We start from the raw sequence: 24,499 nt of genomic DNA on the forward strand, positions 1-24,499 counted from the left end.
AGCAATGCGAAATAGGTCTCCTCCATAAGGAAGAAAACTGTCTCTCTAGTGCCTCCTATAGGTGACTCCCTGTAAAGCTGGTCATCCAAACCTTGAACATGTGAATGAGGACCTCCCTGTTGTCCACCGCAAAAGATGTCAGAGGAAAGAGGCATTAGGCAAGCTACAGTTCAACATGAGCGTTGTTTACGTGGAAGATAAGCCCCTGCAGCAGTCCGCAGGAGTCAGGCAGCATTTACTTTTCTCTTCCATTTAAATACGCATGCATGATCGACCGAGCAGAAATTCATGTTTATGGTGCAGTCAGCAAAACTCGCTTGTTCAGTCAAAAGCTATCTCCAGTGGATGTCCAGCAAAAGTCAATATTCGACCCAGGAAGAGCCGTGAAACATACAAGAGCTACTTTAAAATGCTTTCTGTCTAAACAGCTGATCTGAGACTTCCCAGCAGTGAGGCGCCACATGAGTTTACTAATGAAAAAGCCACAATATAAAATGACATCACAGACAAGTTCTAGTATTTAAGGGCCAGTGTGCACACAGGAGTGAATCTGCACACTATCCATGGCCTAAAATTGCACAAAATTACATGTACAGTAAAAGGATTGTCCAAGATCCCCCCCCCCCCTCCCCAGAAACAACGCAACACTTTGTCTCCGTGTGGTATTCCAAAGTACTACCAGGAGCAATTCTGCTGTATCTAAAATATTGAAGGGAACCTGTCAGCAGTTTTGAGGTCTCAAAACTACTGACAGGGTAATATAGGGGAGGGCATTTTAAACTTACCTTAACCTTTTTTTTTTTTAAACAAAATGGTGTTAAATTCTCCCAGCGTGCCGATTGTAAGTGTCAGTGAGGCGGACTTGATGTGTAAGTGCTCCTGCACTGCACGCTGCAAGCCCCGCCCCTTTGTTCTGAGTGACTGCTCTAGCAGTCTCCTGATTGGCTGCTAGAGCCGTCACTCAAAGCAGAGTGTCTCATCTACCACACCGGGGGAATCAAGGGTTGGAAAGAAACATAAGTTTAAAAAGCCCTTCCCCTCGCTTTTATCACCTTTTCAGCAGTTTTAAGACCTCAAAACTGATGACAGGTTCCCTTTAACAAAGGTCACGTCATTGAAAAAAAAAATCCTATTACTTCTAATTAGCAAGGTATATTGTAAGGAGGACTTACAGCATCAGATCTGCTCTCCAGTTCTTATCTGCATCGTCAATTTCACCCAAAGACTTTACAATATTACCAAGACTTGTAATAAGTAGAAGACGACTTCCAGGCTTTAAAAAAGGACGCACCGTTTGCAGGTATAAGACAGACGCATTATACACAAGGAAATGATACCTGTATGAACAAAATATAAATACTTTTATAAATACAAAACACATTCACTAAGTTTGTTGTTTAATATTTAGGCCTTATGTCCGTGTTGTATCTATGTGTCATCTGTTTTTCTCCTCTATAAGCACTTCCTGGTTTGACTTTTCCTTTTTTTCTGCAATTCTTTAGCAGCTGATCAGTGAAAAACGGACAGCACATGGATATCGCCCGTGTGCTGACCGTTTTTTCACTCACCCATACACTTTGATGGGCCAGTCTGGTCTAAAAAAATAAACCAGAATAGAACAGGCTGTGAGTTTCTCGCAACGAAAACACACTACGTGAAAAAAAAAAAGAAGTGATGTGTGAATAGCCCGGGTCAGTGTGATGTCTGTTGTTAAAACAAACAGCACACTGATGAGAAATACGTTCGTCAGAAGGGGAAGACCTTATTCCTGATTTGTCATAGATACATGTGAGAGGATTAAATTGCTGAAGTCTTCATTTTCACACTGTAAGGCTGGATTCACACGAGCATGTTACGTACGTAATGGAAGGAACGTATTTCGGCCGCAAGTCCCGGACCGAACACAGTGCAGGGAGCCGGGCTCCTAGCATCATAGTTATGTACGACGCTAGGAGTCCCTGCCTCTCCGTGGAACTACTGTCCCGTACTGAAAACATGATTACAGTACGGGACAGTTGTCCTGCAGCGAGGCAGGGACTCCTAGAGTCGTACATAACTATGATGCTAGGAGCCCGGCTCCCTGCAGTGTGTTCGGTCCGGGACTTGCGGCCGAAATACGTTCCGTCCATTACGGACGTAATGTGCTCGTTTGAATCCAGCCTTAGGCCTCATGCCAACTTCAGTGCTTTTCTTCAAGGTGCTATTAGCTTTTTTAACTGATAGCACCCTGACACATTCATTTCAATGGGGCCATGGACACTTCCGTTGTTTTAACGGAACCGTGCGGCCGTTCTGTCAAAAATAGGACAAGTCCTACTCCTGTCCGTTTTTGACGGAACAGTCTCGGCCTTTTCATTGATTTGGTCCGTGAAACAACAAACTGCACACGGAAGCCATCCGTGTGCGGTCTGTGTTTCAGGGATCCATCATTAGCGGCCGTACAACGGCCGACGGATGTGTGCATGCAGCCTTAGAGCTCTATAAAGAGATCACTGCTCAGAGATTTCTATTACTGGAAATCTGAAACAACGCAAATCCCTGATCAGTGCAAAAGGAGTGTCAGTGCTCCATAGACTCCTTTAATTCCTGGAAATCAGTGGTGGTGTGAAATCACAGCTTTGCCCAATTTTGATCTTTAGGGGGTATTCACACGAGCGTGTATTCGGTCCGTGCGGGCCGCGTGGTTTTCACGCGGCACGCATGGACCAATACAAGTCTATGGGGCAGTACAGACAGTCCGTGCTTTTTGTGCAGCGTTTGTCTGCTGCGCAAAAAGCGCGACAGGTTCAATAACTCTGCGGATTTCACGCATCACGCACCCATTGAAGTCAATGGGTGCGTGAAAACCACGCAGGTTGCACGGAAGCACTTCCGTGCGAACCGACTGAAACAGCGCACCAGCTGTCAAAAGGATGAATGTAAACAGAAAAGCACCACATGCTTTTCTGTTTCCGACCACCCAAACGGAGTGTCTTTGCGATGAGCGAAGCCGGACAAGCGAACCGAACTTCACCGGGTTCGGCCGAACTCGTTTTGGCCGAACCCGGCAAAAAAATTATCGGTACGCGACGTCAGGAGATAGTCACTGTCCAGGGTGCTGAAAGAGTTAAACTGTTTCAGCACCATGGACAGTGACTTCCGATCCCAATATACATGAACCTGTAGAAAAAAAAACGAAGTTCTGACTTACCGCTAACTCCCGGCTTCTTCCTCCAGTCTGACCTCCCGGGATGACAATTCAGTCCAAGTGACAGCTGCAGCCAATCACAGGCCAAGCACAGGCTGCAGCGCTCACATGGACTGGCGCGTCATCCAGGGAGGTGGGGCCCGATGTCACGAGAGGCGCGTCACCAAGGACGCGTCACCAAGGCAACGGCCGGGAAGTTCTCGGTAAGTACGAACTTTTTTTTCAACAGGTTTTTCGATAGGATGTGTTCGGCATTCACTGTCGAGGGTGCTGAAAGAGTTAGCTCTTTCAGCACCTTGGACAGTGACGGCCGTCGACAAGCCTCATCTCTATGATGGCGGCTGCGCGAAAATCACGCAGCCACGCATCAGACACGGATGACACACGCAGCTGTCAAATGTTTTTTGCGAGCGCAAAACGCAGCGTTGTTTGCGCGCGCAAAAACGCAACGTCCGTCTGTATCTGCCCTTAGACTGCACTTCTCCTTTAATTACAGTGTACCCCAATAAGGACAAGCCAAGACTCCACGTCAGATTGCTAGTGTACAGTGCAGGCTATATGTAAATACTGCGGCATCATCCACGACTCCGAACAGGTGCACTGATTTAATTTAAAGGGAGATGGTCTTCGTAAGAGATTCCCTTTAGAAAATACAAAAATAACAATACAGCTCTAACCTCTGTTGTTGTTTTGCAAAATTAATTGTTTTCAGATAATACGCCACCGATTTTTCCAGTTCTCCCTTGAAGAAAAGAAAAATGGTCATTACACCCTGCGGATATCACAAACAGTTTAACAAATAACACATAGTATTATGTATCAGTGTATAAACACCACAAACACAGGTAACGTAGCTGAGATTACCAGTGCAGCAGAGCTGACGTTACTTTGCCCAATATTTTGTGTTTTTACTATGGGTTTTTATTACAGGATTGCAGGTAAACTTATCACATGCAATATGGAACGGAGAAAAGACCGCGAGTATACTGTGAAGTGTGTCTGGCGTGTATTGCATTCACAACATGTGTTCTAGGCACAAACTGTCATTTATTTACTCACGTATTAACCCATTTGTGCCGCGGCAATTTTTACACTTATGACACAAACACATGAAACCTGAATTTTAAATTAAAACAATCATATAATATCCCTATACCTATAAATTTTATAAAAATAGACGCCTGCCACATTGTAAAAATGCCACCTAGCACTTTACACTCATTGGCGCCTTTAAGCAATTTTGCATCGACGCGTAATGCTGTGTGAAAAAGGTATAAAAAGTCATGTTTGTGGCCAAAAGTCTGACCCAAGCAGAGCGTGAAATACACAGCACATCCTAGAGATACAAGACGCCCAGACTACATACCTGCCGTTTATGCTGATGTCTACATTCACATATCATTACAAAATCACCAGAACTCAATAGATAAAAAAAATCTCTGCGACCCACAGATACTGGTAAATTTCCAAGTTACAAAGTCAATAAAGGGTCAGATTAGATACTGGCTGTGATTAGATGTAGAACTGCAAATTTTTTCACTCTTTTAGGGCCATTTTTCACATCCGAGTTTCGTTTTCATAGATCCCCATAGACTTGAGTCTAGGACATGTTCTATTTTTCAATGGACCCTTCACACGGTCCATTGAAACAACGGCCGTGTGAACAGCCCCACTGAAAAAGATGCGTCTGTGTGACGGCCGTTGTTTTTATGTTCGTCACACGAACGTATTCAATGTTCATGTGAAAAAGCCCTAAGAAAGAAAAAAAAAAGACCCCCTAAATGTGGCAATCAGAGAGCACATATCCTCTCTCATTGGTAAGAGGGGTGATAACATGAAGAAGGTTTCTGGGGTCACTGGAAGGCTGTACAAGGGAAGGGACACAGATCCAGGAAGAAATACTTTTCATCTTGCTCCCCGACTTCAAACGGGCGCTGTGCCCCAAATATTGCACTTAGAGGTTTGGCATCCTCTAGTAGCAGCAAACTTTTCAAGCCATGACGTATTGCATAAGTCCTTGGCAGTAAAAGGGTTAATTTCCCCATACACAAATTTTTCTAGTGTAGATTCCCCCTCCCCCACTGTCAAGAATGACTGGTCCATTGGAGGGCAGTGGAGGGGGTGGGGTCGTGTCTCAGACTTTTAAAGAAAATTTATATAGGACAGTCTGAGACAGCGGCAAACATTCTGGATACTGGAAAGCGGGGGACCGGAACACAGCTACGGAGGACAGATCAATCAGCAGGTAAGTTGACTATACATTTGTAATGTGATGTGAATTATTTTTTTTTTGGACGAGGAGGGTCCCTTTAAGCCACAGTGAATATTAAAAAGAAGGAATCCTATTAAAGATATGGCCAAGTAATATGACTTTTAGCCTAGTGTTAACATGCAGTTATGACCCTGGTACCAAGTTCTAATACTGCTACAAACTCACTGGTGCTACTATAGTATCTGCATCCACCAATAGCTGGGGAGCCACAAGCAGGGGGTCAGATAGAGAAATGTGGCTCCCAAGCCACAGATTGGGGAACAACTGCCTAAACTAATAAAATGATTGCTGCTTGCAGGTGCCACTAGGGGAGGCATGAAGACTTATTGAGTTTAATGGGGGGGGGGGCTGTATAAATCTGATGTTACAAGACGTAAAACTATTATTTCATATTACTGCATTTCAAACAATGTTTGTTTTTTTTTTATCCTATTACAAGTTTTTGCATACAGAGCAGAATGGGTTCATACCACATTATTAGAAGACTTTGGGTTGTGTAATTGAGCTTGGCACAGGAATGCCCGTCCTAAAAATTGGTTTGGAGGAGGTTGAATCTTGAAATACATTTGAAGACAGTCTTTGCTTACTGCTGGGCTTCCAAGCTGTCAAGTCAAATAAGAAAAAAAAAAAGTTATTTTACAATTTCAACACGAGGAGCAATTATTTAGCAAAAAGTATACAGTGTGCAAAAATACACAGCCTATGGACATGAATCATTATAATCAGATGAGTGTGTGGGTGCGATTTGCACATTGGACTGTACAGGATTAATATCACAGGAGACACAACAAAAATGTATACAGGTCACTTTATGATATTATTACTTAGTAACAAATAAATTCTAACATGCAAATCGAACAGAGTTCACATATTTGACATTAAAGGGTTTCTCCGCTTTAGACAATCCCTACTTGTTAGAAGGGTCACTTGACTATAAGATGATCTCAAAGTGTCCCTCTGCTGGGACCTCCAGCGATCAGCTGTAATCTTAGGGGAAACCTGGCAGTAAAGGCCCTTTTACACCGGCCGATAAGCGGCCGATGCAGCGAGCTCCAATCAACGAGACATCATTGATCGGCGCTTGTCACACGGAGCTATGGATGGGGACGAGCGGTCGTTATTCCGATCGCTCGTCCCCATACATTATCATCATGTAGCAGCGCGTCTCCCTGTTTACACAGGGAGATGCGCTGCCAACAACGATAATATTTCACTTTTTTAAAACGGTACGACCAGCAGATGATCGAGTGTTTGCTACGAGCTTACTATGAATGCTTGTCTGCCCGATAATCGTCCAGTGTAAAAGCCCCTTTAGTGTTGAGTTTCCCTGCAGCGCCACCACAGGGGATATTAAGCATTACACAGTGCCCATTCACACCAATGGGCTGTCATTGTAATGCGGGACAGGTGATCCAGTGCAATAGATGGATAATGTTACCGCTCTCCACTGTAGCTAATAGAGAAGGGGCCTGTACAGAGGACTCCCCTATTAACTCAGAATTATCTAATAGGGTATATAAAAATGGGTTTTATAAACTGGCCAACCCCTTTAAAGAGATTCTAAATTTATCACTAAATGCACCCATACTAAATTGTGTAAACAGTGGGTAAACCATAGGTACCTAAACCGATTTAGTGTGGAGTCTTTATACAAAGTGGTCCCTGTAAGTTGATCAATAATGAAAGGAAACTTGTCACCAACTAACCACGGGCAGCATGACTTTGTGACAGGTCCATCAATCATAATCAGATATAATTAATTCTATATCGCTGATTAATTTTAGAGAACACATGTAACACTCGGTTGTGGCCAGTGTTATGCACCCGGCTTCGGGGAGAAGTGCTTGCTGGGCGGCATCTCCCTGGCTCCCCCCACCCTGTTTAGTTTAGTTTAGTTTAGTTGGCAGCTGTACTATAATGCAGAGTGCTATGCACATGAGTGGCCAAATCTCTGTCCGCTCCCCACTCACCTTTCAGGTTAGTTTTAAAGGGGCAAAGAGGAATGGGATCCTTGTTCTCCAGATCGGTGGTGGAGGGGGGGGGGGGGTCACAGTGGTAGGGCGCCCATCTATCAGACAATGTCTGGCATATTGGAATGCCTCTTTGAGGAGTTCAACTGTCCAAAATATAACTGAATTGTTGCCCGATAAAATTATCATGATAAACACAGGCTCGACTCCAGAAAATGAATACAGAGATAAGCCGCATGCACATGACAGTAGTGGTTTTACAGGCCGCAAAACCAAGGATCCGTTGCGGTCCATGAAAACCACAGTTGTGTGCATGGGGCCGTAGAAATGAATGGGCCCGCCATTTATACGCAAAAATGTGGATAAATTGCAGACGCGAGTGCACGGGCGTGTACATGAGGCCATAAAGTGACTGCACATCTCATAATGTGATTGTAGATCTGCTACCACTTACTTGAAGGGCTTGTTCTGCACAGAGGATGTATAAGTCAGAGCTGAACTTTTCTGGTCCATCTTTTGTGAATGCGTCCTTGTTCGTTGCTTTAATTAATGTGTAAGCCCTGAGCAAGGCATCAGCATCTTGAGAGGTTAGAGAACAGAGCATATGTTACAAAACACAATTAGCATCAAAAAGTCCCCTCCGATCCTGCTTAAAGGCACACACATGGACTATTGTCTCAGGCATTGGACTCAGTCTACTCATTAAATCTTGCTGTATAAGTAATTAAACCTAAAAAAGAAAAAAAAGAAAAGAAAACACAGTTCTTCAATTCATACGAAAACGTATTCTCTATAGTATTACATTTCCTAATTGTTTTGCTTTTTTGTGTTTTTATTGTATTTTTTTTAAAGGGGTTGTCTCTTTTTAAGATGCTCTGCACTCCCTCATTCAGGAAACTCACCTATTAGCCAGCGCAGCTACAAAGAGTGTCTGCACTCTGGAGGACCCAGCATGTCCCACAGACAGTTCATTGATTTGATTTTCTATATCAGCGAACCCCTGCAATATAATGTAATTAACAAAATCCCTTCTAGAGGAAAAGGGGGAAACACCATCATGGTTTTTGCATGCATTTTTTTCCAACCATGTTTGTGACCCCATTGAAGTAAATGAAGGGGCAGTTTAAATGAACCACATTCATGCCCAATAAAATGTGTGGCCACATGTCCATGTTTGAACTACAAGGTGGTGGGAAAGTCAGATTAAGTGCTGGTGCCCTGAAGAAGCAGTCACCAGAATACAGACAGTGTGTTATGACAGTATATTAGGGAATATTATACAACGCAATTCCATCGCTTTAAGGGCGGATTCACACGAACGTGAATTGCGTCCGTGCAGGCTGCGTGGTTTTCACGCGGCTCGCATGGACCAATAGAAGTCTATGGGCTAGTACAGACAGTCCGTGCTTTTTGCGCAGCGTTTATCCGCTGAGTAAAAAGCGCGACATGTTCAATATCTCGGTGTATTTCGCGCATCTCGCACCCATTGAAGTCAATGGGTGCGTGAAAACCACGCAGGTCGCACTTCCGTGCGAACTGCCTGTTTCGCGCACCAGCTGTCAAAAGGATGAATGTAAACAGAAAAGCACCACGTGCTTTTCTGTTTACAAACATCCAAATGGCGTGTCATCTTGATGGACATGTGTCTTTTTTCAACCGTACAAACTATGTAACTATGTATAATGATGGCGGCTGCGTGAAAATCACGCAGCCGCGCATCATATGATGCTGCCTCACGGAGCAGGTAAGTGGCTTTTGCGCAGGCAAAACACTGCACGTTTTGCGTGCGCAAAAACGCCACGTTCGTCTGAATCAGGCCTAACCCTTTCTCTGCCAAAGACGTATCACGTGTGTCCTGGCCGAAAGGCACACAATTAGCCAAGAGCGTATCTGAGCGTTTTTGTTACACAGGTATAAGTAGTATGCATGAACTCTTCACAAATTACTTTATTTTCACAATGTGCCAGGCGTCTTACTTTCAGAAAATATATAGGTATGGGGGTTTAGTATGATTCTATATTTTGTCACTTAGCTTTTATTTGAACAAAAGTGTAAAAGTGTAAAATGTCCAAAAACTCCTGGCAGCAAAAGGGTTAATAGAGTATAACTTTGGTAAGATTTTATTTTTGCCCCTGCAGTAAATGAAACCTTTTAAGACATTATGACCAGGTGTTATCCCAGGAGGTTTTCCTGAAAATGTAACCCTGTGTATATTACAACTACATTTTAACCCCTTAACGACTGTCAATGCGGCTTTTGACGGCGGCCATTAAGGGTACTTATGCCAGAGCGCCGCCTTTTCACGGAACTGTGACATAAGCCCAGCACGGGTGTCCTGTGCTGGCTAAAGCAGGTGTCGGGCGGTCTAAAGACTGCCAGTCACCTGGTCTAACAGGCGGGATCGACATCAACATCGATCTCACACGTTTAACCCCTTAGATAGCGAGCGCCACACAAAAGTGATTTTGGAGGGAGGGAGCTCCCTCTCTCACCCCATCGGCACCCTGCAATTGCAATCGCAGGGTGCCGATGGCTTCTATGGCAGCCGGGGGCCTAACAAAGACCCTCAGGTCTGCCTGTAGTGGATGCCTGCTTAGGCATGCCTGAGGCATGACCTAAAAGGTGCCTGTCAGTTTCAGGGTATTTTCGGACGTTTTTCGGGCCGAAGGCGGCCGAACAATCGGAAGCAGAACATCTCCAAACATCTGCCCATTGATTTCAATGGGAAAAACAACATTCTGTTCCAACGGGCCGATTTTTTATGCGGCCGTTTTGAAAAACGGGCGCTTAAAAAAACGCCTGCGAAGAAGAAATGCATGTCACTTCTTGAGCCGTTTTTCATTGAATCTATAGAAAAACAGCTCCAAAAACGGCCATAAAAAAACGCGAGTTGCTAAAAAAACAGCTGAAAATCAGGAGCTGTTTTCCCATGAACACCGTATTTTCAGACGTTATTTAGTAAGCGTGTGAACATACCATTACACTGACAGGCAATAATACACTGCAATACATTGCAGTGTATTATAAAAGCGATCAGATGAACGCATAGTAAAGTCCCCTAGTGGGACTAAAAATAAAATTTAATAATAAATAAATAAAAATCCCAAATAAAAAAAATGAAAAAACCACTTTTTCCCTTATAAAATACTTTTTTAATATGAAAAAAAATAAAAATAATTAAAACATTACACATATTTGGAATCGTCTGTAACGACTCCACCTATAAAGCTATTACATTATTTAACCCGCACGGTGAACGCCGTAAGAAATTAAACAACAAACAATGCCAGAATTGCTGTTTTCTGTTCATCCTGCCTTAAAAAAAAATGCGATACAAAGTGATCAAAAAGTCGCATCTACTCCAAAATGGTACCAATAAAAACTAGAAGTCGTCCCACAAAAAACAAGCGCTCATACAACTGCATCGGAGTAAAAATAAAAAAATGATGGCTCTTAAAATATGGGGACACAAAAACAAATAATTTTGAAAAAAAAAGTGTTTTTACTGCGTAAAAGTAGTAAAACATACTAAATCTATATACATTTGGTATCGCCACAATAGTAATGACCCACTGAATAAAGTTATTGTGTTATTTATACCACACAGTAAACGGCGTAAATCTAAGATGCAAAAAATTCATTATATGTACCCCAAAATGGTGCTATTAAAAAATACAACTTGCCCCGGAAAAAAACAAGACCTTATACAGCTATGTCGATGCAAAAATAAAAAAGTTATAGCTCTTGGAATGCGACGATGGAAAAACGTAAAATAGCTTGGTCAATAGGCTGGTCACTGAGGGGTTAAACAAAAAAAGTCCTACTTGGAGATAACAATTCTTGGGAATGGTTTAAAGGGGTCTTCCAGGATTAGAAACAATGCCATTGTTATCTATGGCTTATGTCTGGTATTGCAGCTAAGCTTCATTCACTTGAATGAAGAGGAGCTGCAATACCATACAAAGCCATAAACAAAAGTGGCGCTGTTTCTGGAAAAAAAACAGTAAACCCTTTTTTCTAATCCTGCACAACCCCTTTAAGAACAATGTTAACAGTTTAAATATTTTAGCCATTTAGAATAGTAGCAGTCACCTCGCTGATTTTCAGCTGCAGAGAGGTGCTGTCTTATAATTAAATCCATTGTGGTGAAGAACTTCCAGGTAATTTAAGCTGGAACTATGGAACGAATGTTAAGAAGCAGCAGTGATCACCAGGAGGCACCTACATAGAGAAAAAGAAAAGCTAAGTAAAACATTTTACAATCATTCGCAGATTTGTCCTCTATAGGGAAACTTGAGGTTGTGGATTTGACTGTGTCTTCATGGAGCCCTCGGTTGTGTCATGGCAAATATTTATGGCATATCCATAGGATATGCCATACATGTCAGATAGATTCCGTTTCTACCTCTCTCCCGAACGAGGGGCCCCCAGCTGCCACATCCAGGCAGGAAACCAGTGCACAGCAGGACAGCAACCGCCTCACCAGGCGAGATTGGGTTATGGGACCCCCGTTCGTAAGATAAGTGCGGGCACCTACCTCTATCAGGCATTTATAGCATATCCTGTGACTATGTCATAAATGTCTGTCATGATACAACCCCTCTTTACATCGAAGTGAAATGTATGTTTTAGACGGCCTGGCGTTACGCCGCACGCCCATTCCTGTATATGTGTTGTATGTTTACCTGATTTCATACAGAAGTTTTTTTTTCTTGCGGGACTTGTATGAATATGTGAGAAAATAAAACTTGGCATACATCATCTCATGCTGTGTAGACAGTGACTACGGGTCCATGAGATTCACATTATTAACCTAAATATTGTCTACACCGCAAACATCTAAAATATACAAAAACGTGTTATTTTTATTTCTAATACATTTTATTGACATTTTAGAGCACAAGAAAATAACAATGTGGAAACAGTAAATATTTATTTTTTACTACAGGATACAAAATTCTGTGCTGATTAAATGTCATATTATTTCCCTAGAGGCCGGCACTCCATTTTTTTTGTTACAGACAGGATCTCCGTTTTCTTTGTTGAATGGAGCTAAGCTGCAATACTAGGCACAGCCATAGACAAGAGTGGCGCTGTTTCCGGAAAAAAAAAGGTGAGACCAGTACATAATAATGGACACTCACATGAATGGACACTCACTCAAAGAGATTTCAGATGGCCAGATAATTATATTGCTTGTTTGCTAATACGAGAAAACGATTAAAGTCCTGCTAGTCCTCGTAACGGAAAGTACCTCCTATAAGTGTCTACACGCAACTATCATAACAATAAGCCTTAGGATATCTATCTATATATATACATGCGGCAGATTTCTTGTTCTATACAGTCTAGCCGCATCGGCGGGAATATTTCTGATCTCAGGGCTGACTGAAAATGTGTGGCGTCTGTGCCTCGGGTCTGAACAGGATTTGTGGGGGTCTAGGGTCTGTATAAGGGGATAGTCTGGGGTCTTTGTTTATTTAGGGGTCTGGTCAGGGTCTGATTTTATTTAGGGGATCTGTATTTGTTTAGGGGTCTGGTGCAAGCAGTTGCCGATAGCAACAGTCAGATTTCACTTATCACAGGCCTGGAAAAGTACCGCTGTGATCTGATTGGTTGCTATAGACAACTGTCTAATGTCTTTTTCTGCACTAATTCTTATAAATAAGGAAATGCAGGGCACATTGTAATGCAGAAAAGCACGCCGTGTGAAGGGGTGTGGTCTGCAAAGGGGTGTGGCTTACATAAGGAAAATATATGTATTTGTCAGGGCATGCTGGGAGTTGTAGTTTTACTACAGCTGCAAAACCACGGGTTGCAAACTATTACCCAGTAAGATATGGCACATATTACTTCAATGTGTCTGGCCATAGGGGGTAACCATGGACACATTTCCAGCTGTACCCCATATTATTCTGCCATCTAGGGGGTTTGCACCAACAGGAGCAAAAAGCGAGACGTTCCGAAGACCCACGTGGCATGCTGGGACTGCTAGTTCCACAGCAGTTGGAGAGATTGCAGCCGATATACATATCGGTAGTGCGGTGAATAAGGCAGCGGGCTCGCCATAATTACGAGTAACACGCAGGTTAAGGTACTTTGCATAAGGTTATAGACTACAAGCACTCACCTCCGCCAAGACGCCGCTACAACAAACCTACCAACCCTGTAACCAAGCAACAAGACGCGCAGCCCGGCCGTCAACTACGGAAGCCGCACTGGCTGAAAACTGTCAGCTTGCTGGCTTCGCTTTGTCTTTTTCAATGTATAACTGCAAAAAGGAAAGTGCTGATGTTTCCAGTCTGAGCATTTCCAACGTAAAATGCATTAAATCAGTGTTTATTTAAATAATTTATATGGCATGTAATTAATAAATATGAAAATATGTGATTTTGTTTTTACAATTATTGTAGTTTGGCAACAGTTCTGTGCTGATTCATTTCATCATATATCATTATAATATATATTATAGGGGTCAGGATTTCATTTTTCTGTTACAGAATGGGTCTACTCTTTCTCATTAGAATGGAGCTAACCTGTAATACCAGACACAGCCAAGGACAAGAGTGGCGCTGTTTCTGGAAAAAAAACATCAGATCCTTATTTCTAATCCCGTGCAACTCATAACATTCTGGCTTCCTGCAGCAACCACTAGGAGGCGATACATACATTGTGTAAGCGACAGTCCGCTGGGACCCCAACCACAAGGTCCAAATGCTAGCCAGTGTCAGGACCTTGTAAGCAGGGCCCCATGGTCAGGAGTTGGAGGTGCCCAAAAGTCTGGAGGCAAGAAAACTTGGGAGCAGTTAGAACATAGGGGTCTGGTCTGGGGTCTGATTTTATTTTTTTGGAGGGGGGGATCTGGTCTGGGTCTAAATTAACTTGGGAGTCTGGGGTCTGAATCTGGTTTGGAGTCTGAATTAATATTGGGGTCTGAATTAATATAGGGGTCTGGTCGTGGGTCTGAAAGTCGGGGGCCTCATTTAATTTTGGCCTCTGGTCCAGGGACTATGCAGGTGATGTGGTTACCGGGTGTGAGGGGGATGTGGAGACTTCGCCCAGGCGTGCCGCGGCGGTGGGAGATCTTAGAGCCTTCAAAAGCAGCGGCCAGCACTAGTTCTTGGTGAGTGACTGTGTTCTGTACAGGCAGCGGCTTCATGGCAATGATTTTTTTTATGCACACTTTGCACACCTATCTCCTTCTTGGCCCCCTACAGAGCCCCTGCCCACCTGTCTCCCCTCTGCCCCTCCACAAAACCCCTGTCAGATTGTGCCCTGCCGCTCCTGCCGTGTTCTGTTCCCCAGGCCTCTTTTGCTCCCCCACGAAGGCCTGCCACCTAGTCTCTACCCCTTACCAAATGACAGAGCAACTGCCCCCTTCTGTCTCCGCCCAGCCCCTCTACAGACCTCCATGGTGGTTTGCGTCTCATCCCTAGCCCCCGCTCCCGCCACTTTCTGGTGCCAATCCCCCTCTAAAATTAGGGGGGCGGGGCCCACACTCCTTGACTGTTCGGGGCCCATAAATTCCTGATGGCACAGCACTAGAACAGTTTAAGTTTGCTACTGTGGAATAACAATGTCCAGGTTCACTATTGCGGGAGGACCCTGTTACACATAAGCGTAGATTGCTCTGACAGGTACACTATGTTTAAAAGAAGTGCTTGTATATTTGTTTGAATAATGTTTGTGAGAAATTTGCATTTTGCTGCTAATTGGCTAAAATGGATGCGAAAGTTGCCAAATATGCTTATCAAAAGAGAAAAGAGAAAAATTGCTGTTTCTTGCTAATTAGTAAATATCCGTACATACGTATTTTTAACTTTGTAGTATTATCATTATCGATCTTTTAATTTATTATTTATTCCCTTAAATTTGTATAGATCTTTTTTTAATATTGTAGTTTTATTGTATGAGCGAGCAGATGACATCTGTCTGTTCAAAAACTTTTCAACACAAAATTGATGTTTTTTGCACGTGCGTTTAGTGTGACATAATCATTGACTTTTGACCCGTTTTTTTTCTCGGCTTGTAGGAAATTGGATTTAATTTATTTATGTATTTAAACTGCTGTAAAATTGCCACATCTGTATTAGGCCTCGTTTACACGTGCGTGATATACGTGTGTGCGACGCGCGTGCTTTTCACGCGTGTTGTACGCACCTATATTAGTCTATGGGGGCATGCAGACAGTCCGTGAGTTTTGCTCAGCGTGAGTGCGCTGAAAAAAACTCACGACATGTCCTTTCTTTGTGCGCTGTTCGCGCATCACGCACCCATTGAAGTCAATGGGTGCTTGAAAACCACGCATGCCGCACGGAAGCACTTCCGTGCGAACTGCGTGATTCGCGCAACAGCTGTCAAACTCTGAATGTAAACAGAAAAGCACCACGTTTACAAACATCCAAACGGAGTGTCATAATTATGGTGGCTGCGCGAAAATCACGCAGCCGTGCATCATACACTGATGACACACGCAGCTGTTAAGTGCATATTGCGCACGCAAAACGCACATGCTCATGTAAATCAGGCCTTAGCCTGATGAAGACGCTGGTCCGGCGTTGAAACACGTAGTTTGTCAACCTGTACTTACTTATCTATATTAAATTATGAACTTTGTTCATTGTTTTATTGCCTATCACTAGCAGTGCCTTTTTGGTCCCTTTTCCTCTCCTTGCAATTATGAATATGCTTATCGGCATGTGGCATTTAGGATTCAAGAAAGATGAAGGATGTAGCAAATCCATAGAAAAAGCCATGATTGTACACCCAGAGCCAGATTAAGGTTGATGGAGGCCCTAGGCAGAAAATTTGGTGAAGGGGCCCTCTCCACTAAAGTCTATAAGAGTTACAGAGACAGCAAAGTCTCCATTCGGCTGGATAGAATTGCCAAACGGCCACCAGGGATAGGGTTGCCACCTTTCCCACCCAAAAATACTGATGAGGTTATCACGCATAAAGAAATGGGTGAGGTTTGGGATGCGGGATTCTACATGTGGACTTTCAATGCCTTTTTGGTAAGGTGGCCATAGACATTACATAATTGTCGGCCAAACCCCCCCACACACACTGTGCCTGCTGAATACAATCGTGTCACATAAAATCGTGCTCCATAAAATTTGTACCACACGCTTTGCCTCATGAAAATAATGCCATGGGTTGTGCCCCATACAAATAACAGGGCTATACAAAGCGCCCCCTGTAGAGAGTGCCACACACAGTGCCCCCTGTAGACAGTGTCACACAGTGCCCACACAGCTCTTACTTTGGACAGTGCCACACACCGTGCCCCTGTAGATAGTGCCACCTGTAGATAGTGCCATAGCCAGTGTCCCCCGTAGATAATGCCACACACTGCCAACTGTGACTCCAAACCACTGATCAGACCTCAGACGAGACTAAAAAAGAAAAAAAATGTTATAAAATAAAAAATAGATTACCCACTTTTTAAATTCCACTGCTGCTCCAGTGCCGGTGTTCCGGTGGTCCCCGCTGGTCCTGCAGCGATGATGTCACATTACATTAATCACGTGACCGCTATAGCCAATCACGGGAATTGATAGGCAGCAGCGATCACAGGAATGATGTACTTCATCGCTGCAGGACTAGCGGGGACCACCGGATCATTAGCACTGGAACGGCAGGGGAATTTAAATTGTAAGCATTCTTTTTTTATTTGAAAACATTGACTACAGGAACTTCTTTTTCACCGGCACTTATTATTGTCAGTGAAAAACTTTTACCAGCTTCTTGAGGTGGATGCAGACCGGCAGGTGATTTACCAGCCGGATGGCAACCCTAATCAGAGGACCCCCCATGTTCCTGAAAGGTAGGGATCCCAGAGGTGAGTAGTGAATGCACTACCCCTAAAAATAGTGACTGCCAGGGACATAGCTACAAAATGCTGGGCACCATAGCAAAAAAAATAAACCTAGATCAATTTCTGAGTAGGAGCTGTCTGTGGCTTCACGCAGATGGGTGCGATGGCATGGAAAGACGACGTCTGGTATTAAATGGCAGGGCGGGAATCCAAAGACCTGGTCTAATTGTGATTTTAAGGGCCGATTCACACGAACGTGAATTGCGTCCGTGCAGGCCGCGTGGTTTTCACGCGGCTCGCATGGACCAATAGAAGTCTATGGGGCAGTACAGACAGTCCGTGCTTTTTGCGCAGCGTTTGTCCGCTGCATAAAAAGCGCGACATGTTCAATATCTCTGCGTATTTCGCGCATCACGCACCCATTGAAGTCAATGGGTGCGTGAAAACCACGCAGGTCGCACGAAAGCACTTCCATGCGAACTGCCTGTTTCGCGCAACAGCTGTCAAAAGGATGAATGTAAACAGAAAAGCACCACATCCGAATGGCGTGTCATAATGATGGCAGTTGCGCGAAAAGCACGCAGCCGCGCATCATATGCTGCTGCCTCAAGGAGCAGGTAAGTGGCTTTTGCGCAGGCAAAACGCCGCGTGTTTTGCGTGCGCAAAAACGCCACGTTCGTCTGAATCAGGCCTAATGATGGCAGTTCTCTGTACATATATCATGGAGACATATACCCCTGTTATTGGTCACGTACGTATAATGTATAAATGGTAATTGAAAAATACATTCTTTTAGACATAGAGCACAACCAGCAGTGTAAAAAAGATGAAAAACATTCCCAGCGGAGTTCCCTTGCCACCTAATGACCTAGAATGGTATGAGTCTCGCCACCTCACTTGATAATTAGGTGTACCCTTCACAAGCTAGAACACCTCTTCCCTCCCAAGTCCTCAGACCCTGTCTCAAAGCATAATTATCCTATCTGCAAGTTTTTTAGGTCACCGTGTCTTGTATGCAGCCGTAGCTGCAAATTAAATCTTGATAAAGCAGAGCTTCATTACAGATTCAGACGAAGAGAACATTCATTACCAAAAGCCTCAGTACCTCATGCCTTTCAACTTTCCATATTTATTTCCACAGCTGATGTGTACCTGTCAAAAATGCGCAAAAAGTATTAAAAAGGCTTAGTTTGAGAAGAATGCACGACATTGTTGTTAATCCGTATAAAATTCTGCAATTCTTAAGACTTTCCAACCTCAAAGTAACATAACACAGTGACCAAAATGTACTCAGTAAAGAAAAGTAATAAATATTAGAAATGTAAATTTGAAGTATGTAAATTGTATTCAAAGGAATTAAGTTTTAGGCTTTTAGTTATACTGGAAGTTTTACATTGTCTTTTCTAACCAATGAGATTAAAAAAAAAAATGTTATAGGAAAAATGAAGTATCCCTTTAAAATAGTTAGTTGGAGTTTTGTTATAATGAATTATTGCTAAGTTGATTTGTTATGTTTTTTTTTTTTGTTCGCATACTTTACATTTATCTTTATATTGCAGAATAAATATTTATATTTTTCGACATATTTTCAAAAACATTTTTTTTACATGGGTGTCCTTTTTTTTCCAGATTAGAGGCTTCTAAAATGTTTGGCCTGGGGTGTCCACCAACCTTGAGCAGTCTGGATAGATATAAACATTATATACGTAAATGCATTTAATATTTAATAATAGTACAGGGTTTATTGCGGTGATGATTTGTAGCATTCCTGTTTTCCTGAATGAACTGAATGCAAAACGAATCAATTTCAAGCTGTAGATTTTTTATTATTTTAAAGTAACAAGCACAGGACATACTGACATACAAACATAATAAACATAGTAAACATAACATGTCAGCCATCACATACATCTGTAATAACATATTAAACAGCAGATAGTGATAATCGGTCAAGTTAAAACCCTACTTGAGCCGTCCTGTTTTCCAATAGGAAGCACCCAATCCGTAATTGTTGGGGTAGTAGAAGATTTCCAATGTGAAGCCACACACTTTCGCGTTGAGGTTAAAATATGCACCGCAGGCCAGCGGTGGTCTGGAGACATCTCTGCTACCCTGATATTCAATAAGGCCATATCTGAGGCTGGAGGAACATTATAACCAGCCACCAAGGAAATAATCTGAAAAGTAGCCTCCCAGAACACTTTGACTATTGGGCAGGACCCCACATATGCTCCAATGTTCCTACTTGCCCACATTGTCTCCAACAGAGACTTGAGTATCCCGGAATGACATGAACCAATCGAGAAGGATAAAGATACCCAATGAGAGGAACGCATCAGCCAGTCGCAAGCTCTTCTCCACTGAGTCCCACAGTTGTCAGAATATTCAAATCATGATCCCATTTGTGCCTATATGGCAATTTCTCATCCACATTCCCCAACCTCAACAATGCTTTATATGCAGTGGACATCCCCCCCTCATATGATTTTATAGCCCAATATAAACCTTTGAATAGGAGACGATGTGCTTACAACCTGCTGCTGAGGACACTTTTGAAGAGCATGACGAATTTGCAAGTATTGATAGAATGCCACCTTTTGGTAAAGTGGCTTCACAGCTTAGGTCCTCAAATGAATTAAAAATAGAATTACAATAGAATTTATCTATAGTATCTATACCTGACCTGCTCCACAACTGGAAATTCAGGTGGGGTATATGATATTCTAGACTTTTTAAAGAGAGATATATATAAATGCGATCTGTATATATACGATTTATGTTTTAACAAATATCTCCAAACACCCAAAGTGGCCTGCATAGATGCCAAAGGAGTATTCGTAACAGACTGTTGTAAACATTCCGCCTCCAAAAGAAGTCTATTAGATTGAAACTTAGTAAAGGTTTTTTCTATCTGAATCCATTTATGGTCAGGATTCCACCACTCCCGCAATGCAGGGGCGTAGCTAGGGGGGGGCCGGCGGGGCATGTGCCCCGGGCGCAGTTTAGAGGGGGGCGCCAGTGCCCCCTCCTCCTGCACTATAATTGTACCTGTGTCGCAAGGACACAGGTATAATTAGAAGCAATGAATGACCGGGCACGTTCCGTGCCCGGCCATTCAGCGCCTTTCCATGAATGAAGCGACTGGTACCTTTTGTACCAGTGACGCTTCCGTCGATGAAAGGCGCTGACTGACTGACAGGGAAAGTCATCCTGCCCAGCCAATCAGCACCTTTCATAGACGCTGCGTTCAACCCCCAGGAGACCTGCGCAGAAGAGAGCAGGTCTCCATGGCTGCCGGACGGCGTGGGAGCGGGAATAAGGTGAGTTTGAATTTTGTTATTTTTTTTTAAATTGTAATAAAAGTGTGCGGCTGTATCTACAGGGGGGACGACTTTGTCTACGGGGGGACTTTTTCTTCACGGGGGGGGCCTTCATCTACAAGGGGGACTTTATCTACGGGGGCATTATCTACACGCGGGGGGCTTTATCTACGGGGGGGGTGTCTATCTACAGGGGGGGCTATATACTGGGGTGGGCTATCTATGGAGCACCATATACAGGGGTGGGCTATAGCTACAGGGGGCGCTATATAGTATATAGCCCACCCCTGTAGATATAGCCCACCCCTGTAGATATAGCCCCCCTGTAGATATAGTCCCCCTGTATATAGCCCACCCCTGTAGATATAGCCCACCCCTGTAGATATAGCCCACCCCTGTAGATATAGTCCCCCTGTAGATATAGTCCCCCTGTATATAGCCCACCCCTGTAGATATAGCCCACCCCTGTAGATATAGTCCCCCTGTAGATATAGTCCCCCTGTAGATATAGTCCCCCTGTATATAGCCCACCCCTGTAGATATAGTCCCCCTGTAGATATAGCCCACCCCTGTATATAGTATCCCACAAATATCTCCCCCTATAGTGCTCCACAGAAAGCCCACCCCTGTATATAGCCCCCTTGTACATATAGTCCACCCCTGTATATAGTGCTTGCCACCAAGTATTAAGTCTTGTTTGCCAAAGGGATCAAATACTTATTTCTCTGTGCACAATGCAAATAAATATATATAATTTTGACTATGTGATTTTCTGTTTTTTTTTAAATATAATCTATCTCGCACTGGTAAAATTAACCTAGCCTAAAAATTCTAGACTGTTCATGTCTTTGACAGTGGGCAAACTTACAAAATTAGCAAGGGATCAAATACTTATTTCCTTCACTGTAGATCCAAAGCACTGCGGTCCGGCAGAATAGTTTGTAAAATTTTTTGAAAATATAGCTGCAGTTCGGAATCGGGAATCGATTCAGATATAGCCCTAATACGCACATTGTGCACCTGGATCTGTCCGCCACATCACATATTTTTCTCCTAAGCTGTTTAACCTCTTCCTCCAGCACATTTTGCACATCAATCAGCTCATTATGAGCATTAGCATAGTCCACCATTTTAGTCTCAATACGGGCTGTTCTATCTCCTAATTCTACCAAATCTCTCTTCATATCTACCAACATAGTTTTAAAGTCCAGTAGCAAAAAAAAAAAAAAAACTAATCAAGATTTAGAGTATAATTCACTCCTAACCCTGAGGAATAGGACTGGAGCCCTTCCCCACAGGACCACCTATAGAAAAAGAGAAAATACTGGATAATTCCGTCACTAATCTTTTATTGCCCATTCACAAATGTGAACCACCCATATTAGATTGCAAGCTCTTATAGGCATGGCCCTATCTCCCTATTTTATTGTTTGTTCATATATTTATTTATTGAAACCCTTCTATATTCCCTGTTAGTAAATAGTGCTAAAAGTTAAATAATAAAATCTCAAAAAGTTTTTATTTTAATATAAAATAATTTCAAAGTTGCTTAAAATCACATAATACATTGTTTTATAAAGAGTTCAAAGGTGTACATAGCCTTTAAACATATGTTCAAATATACCTTTATGGCCGCAGATAGACTTTGTTCGCATATAAAAATTAGGTCACAATCGACCGAGGGGGGTCCTGGGCCTGGCAAGTGCTCTGGCTCTCGTGGGTAAACCCTGCCCAATGCAACCCTTTGGTTTTCATTGAATATTCGTCTGAATCAGCAGCAAAAATGTCTGAAATCGGCTTGCGGTTCCGCCTCTGATCTCCCATTGAAATAAATGAGAAGCAGAGAAAGTGGCGCTAACCTGCCGCGGATGAAAAACGCCTGCAAAGATCGCGGCATGAAATTGCAGGCAGGTCAAAATCTGCCTCAAAATTCATGAAGGAAATTTGAGGCAGATGTTTCTGCCTTCAAAAGAGCTCTGTGTGAACAGAGCCTAACAACATAGGCAAATGTAACATCACAGTATTGCTCATTGTTACATCACAACAATAACTAATGTGACATAATAGTAATGATTGTGGCATTATAGTAGTGATGATTGTGACATTGCAATAAGAACCTTTAAGGCTTTAGAATAGTGATGATTGGGACAACAAGATAGTGGCCATTATGACATCACAACCCTAGTAACATCATAACAATAAACAATGTGCCCTTTCCTTTTTTCTTTCCTTTCCCTCCCACGCCCCCCACTCCCCTGCGAGCCAAAAAAAAACAAAGAACAAAAAAAAAAAACTGTCTCCCTTTAACATTGCCTGGAAGAACGATTAAAAAGTAGTTTATTAGTTAATTTCATAAAATAGTGGCTCTACCAGCCGTTGATACCAGACCAGGCTTAAGCAAGTGATTAGCGACAAGAAAGGTGGTATAGAGTGATTGATGTCTCCTTTCCACCCAAAACACCACCTATCTGCTTGTAGTATAAATAACGCTATATCTTTGCCATTGATAACTGTCTATCTAAATCCTACGCGTTTCATCATCACATACACGGTGATGCTTCCTCAGGGATTGATAGAAGTAGATTTATTTCAAATCTCGTTAAATTCAAAAGTAGTGAAATGATAACAATTTTGCAGCACTGGATAGCACTGTTTATGTGCTGATTCGTAACCTCCAGACGCATGCACGGCTCTGATACACTGGCCGTACACGCGCCGGAGATCCTAAGGACTTAAAAGGCTGAGAGCCCGCCCTCCAAAGGTCTTCCCCTGAATGAGCCGCCAATCCGCGTATTACACGCCAACCAGTGACGTGCCGGAGGCGGCGTCCTGGGAACCTAGCAACCTAGGAGGGTTGCTGGACGATCAAAGCGTCCATGGTAACTAGGGGATGCTAGACGCGGCTCCTTGATTGTCAGTAAACAAAAATACATCGTGTGAATATAGTGGTAGCACAAGGCCCTGTGATCAGACAAGGCCGTGTGGATGCAGGAGGAGGGACTCAAAAGTACGGAGAACCGTCTTGTTCAAAGACTATCTTCTCAACTGAGACACCACATGTGTCTTTATAGTATCCTAAATACGCCCGGAATCACAAGGAATAATGTCCCAGGGCATCGTGGACAGGAATAGATAAGGAAAACGCGGCCATACAGTACCGAATAATCCACGGGAGGGTTCAGCGCCCGGAATAACTTCGTAGCTCATATTAACCTATCCCATGGCGAACCTATGGCAGATATAACCAGCGATAGCGGTGTCATAGGTGGGATAATAGGGTGTTGAATATGTTGTGTTAAGAGCCAGCAAAAGACCTAGTGGAGAATCATGACAAGAAACGCGATGAAACGCGATAAAAAACGCGATCGGAAACGCACAGTGTGCATAAGGACATAAGAATAGCAGGCGTAGATGTGTTGGAATAGGATATACGGTACATTATTGGGTAACCAGACCAATATTCAGGTGATGCGGTTAAAGAAAACATGCGTAGGAGATTTGTTCATTTATTCCAAGCGGGTTGATAGTCTGCATTCTGAATATCCATTCTGCCTCTTTTTGGAGTATTTTCCTATCCAGGTCCCCACCTCTAGGGAGGGGTCTCACTTGCTCTATACCCTGGAACACAAGAGCCGTAGCATCCCCGTTATGGCAGGACCACACATGTCTTGATACAGGGGTGTCCACTTTCCTTCTGACGTCCCCAATGTGGTCCCGTATCCTTCTCCTAAATTCCCTTTTGGTCTTGCCCACATATTGCAGGCCACATTTGCATGTCATGAGATAAACAATGCCCTTTGTTTTACAATTTATGAATGACCTGTTATCAAAGGTTTTGCCAGTCTGCGTACTCGTGAAATTCTTGCTGCATAATATCGACACACAGGCTTTGCATGTTCCGCATCTGTATGTCCCTCTAGCACTATTGTCCAG

The 24,499-nt window shown here is 43.2% G+C and overlaps 1 protein-coding gene across 3 annotated transcripts in view; it reads right to left on the bottom strand.

Moving 5' to 3' along the window:
- CFAP46 (cilia and flagella associated protein 46) overlaps window positions 1-13,650 on the bottom strand; it is a 151,717-nt gene extending 138,067 nt beyond the window's left edge. For 2 of the 3 annotated variants that reach the window (XM_075843226.1, XM_075843225.1), the window contains exons 1-6: window positions 13,560-13,650; window positions 11,522-11,650; window positions 7,884-8,008; window positions 5,930-6,061; window positions 3,865-3,929; window positions 1,173-1,337 (exon numbers count right to left, since the gene is read on the bottom strand). In XM_075843226.1, coding sequence (XP_075699341.1) covers window positions 1,173-1,337; window positions 3,865-3,929; window positions 5,930-6,061; window positions 7,884-8,008; window positions 11,522-11,570 — 536 coding nt within the window. In that variant the 5' untranslated portion in view covers window positions 11,571-11,650; window positions 13,560-13,650. Of the gene's footprint in view, window positions 1-1,172; window positions 1,338-3,864; window positions 3,930-5,929; window positions 6,062-7,883; window positions 8,009-8,331; window positions 8,416-11,521; window positions 11,651-13,559 lie in introns of those variants that run through there. The other variant, XM_075843227.1, reaches the window with a different exon arrangement.
- Window positions 13,651-24,499: the final 10,849 nt, after the last annotated feature.

The sequence above is a fragment of the Rhinoderma darwinii genome, chromosome 11 (assembly GCF_050947455.1).
Source record: "Rhinoderma darwinii isolate aRhiDar2 chromosome 11, aRhiDar2.hap1, whole genome shotgun sequence".
In the NCBI taxonomy this organism is placed as follows: Eukaryota; Metazoa; Chordata; class Amphibia; order Anura; family Rhinodermatidae; genus Rhinoderma; species Rhinoderma darwinii.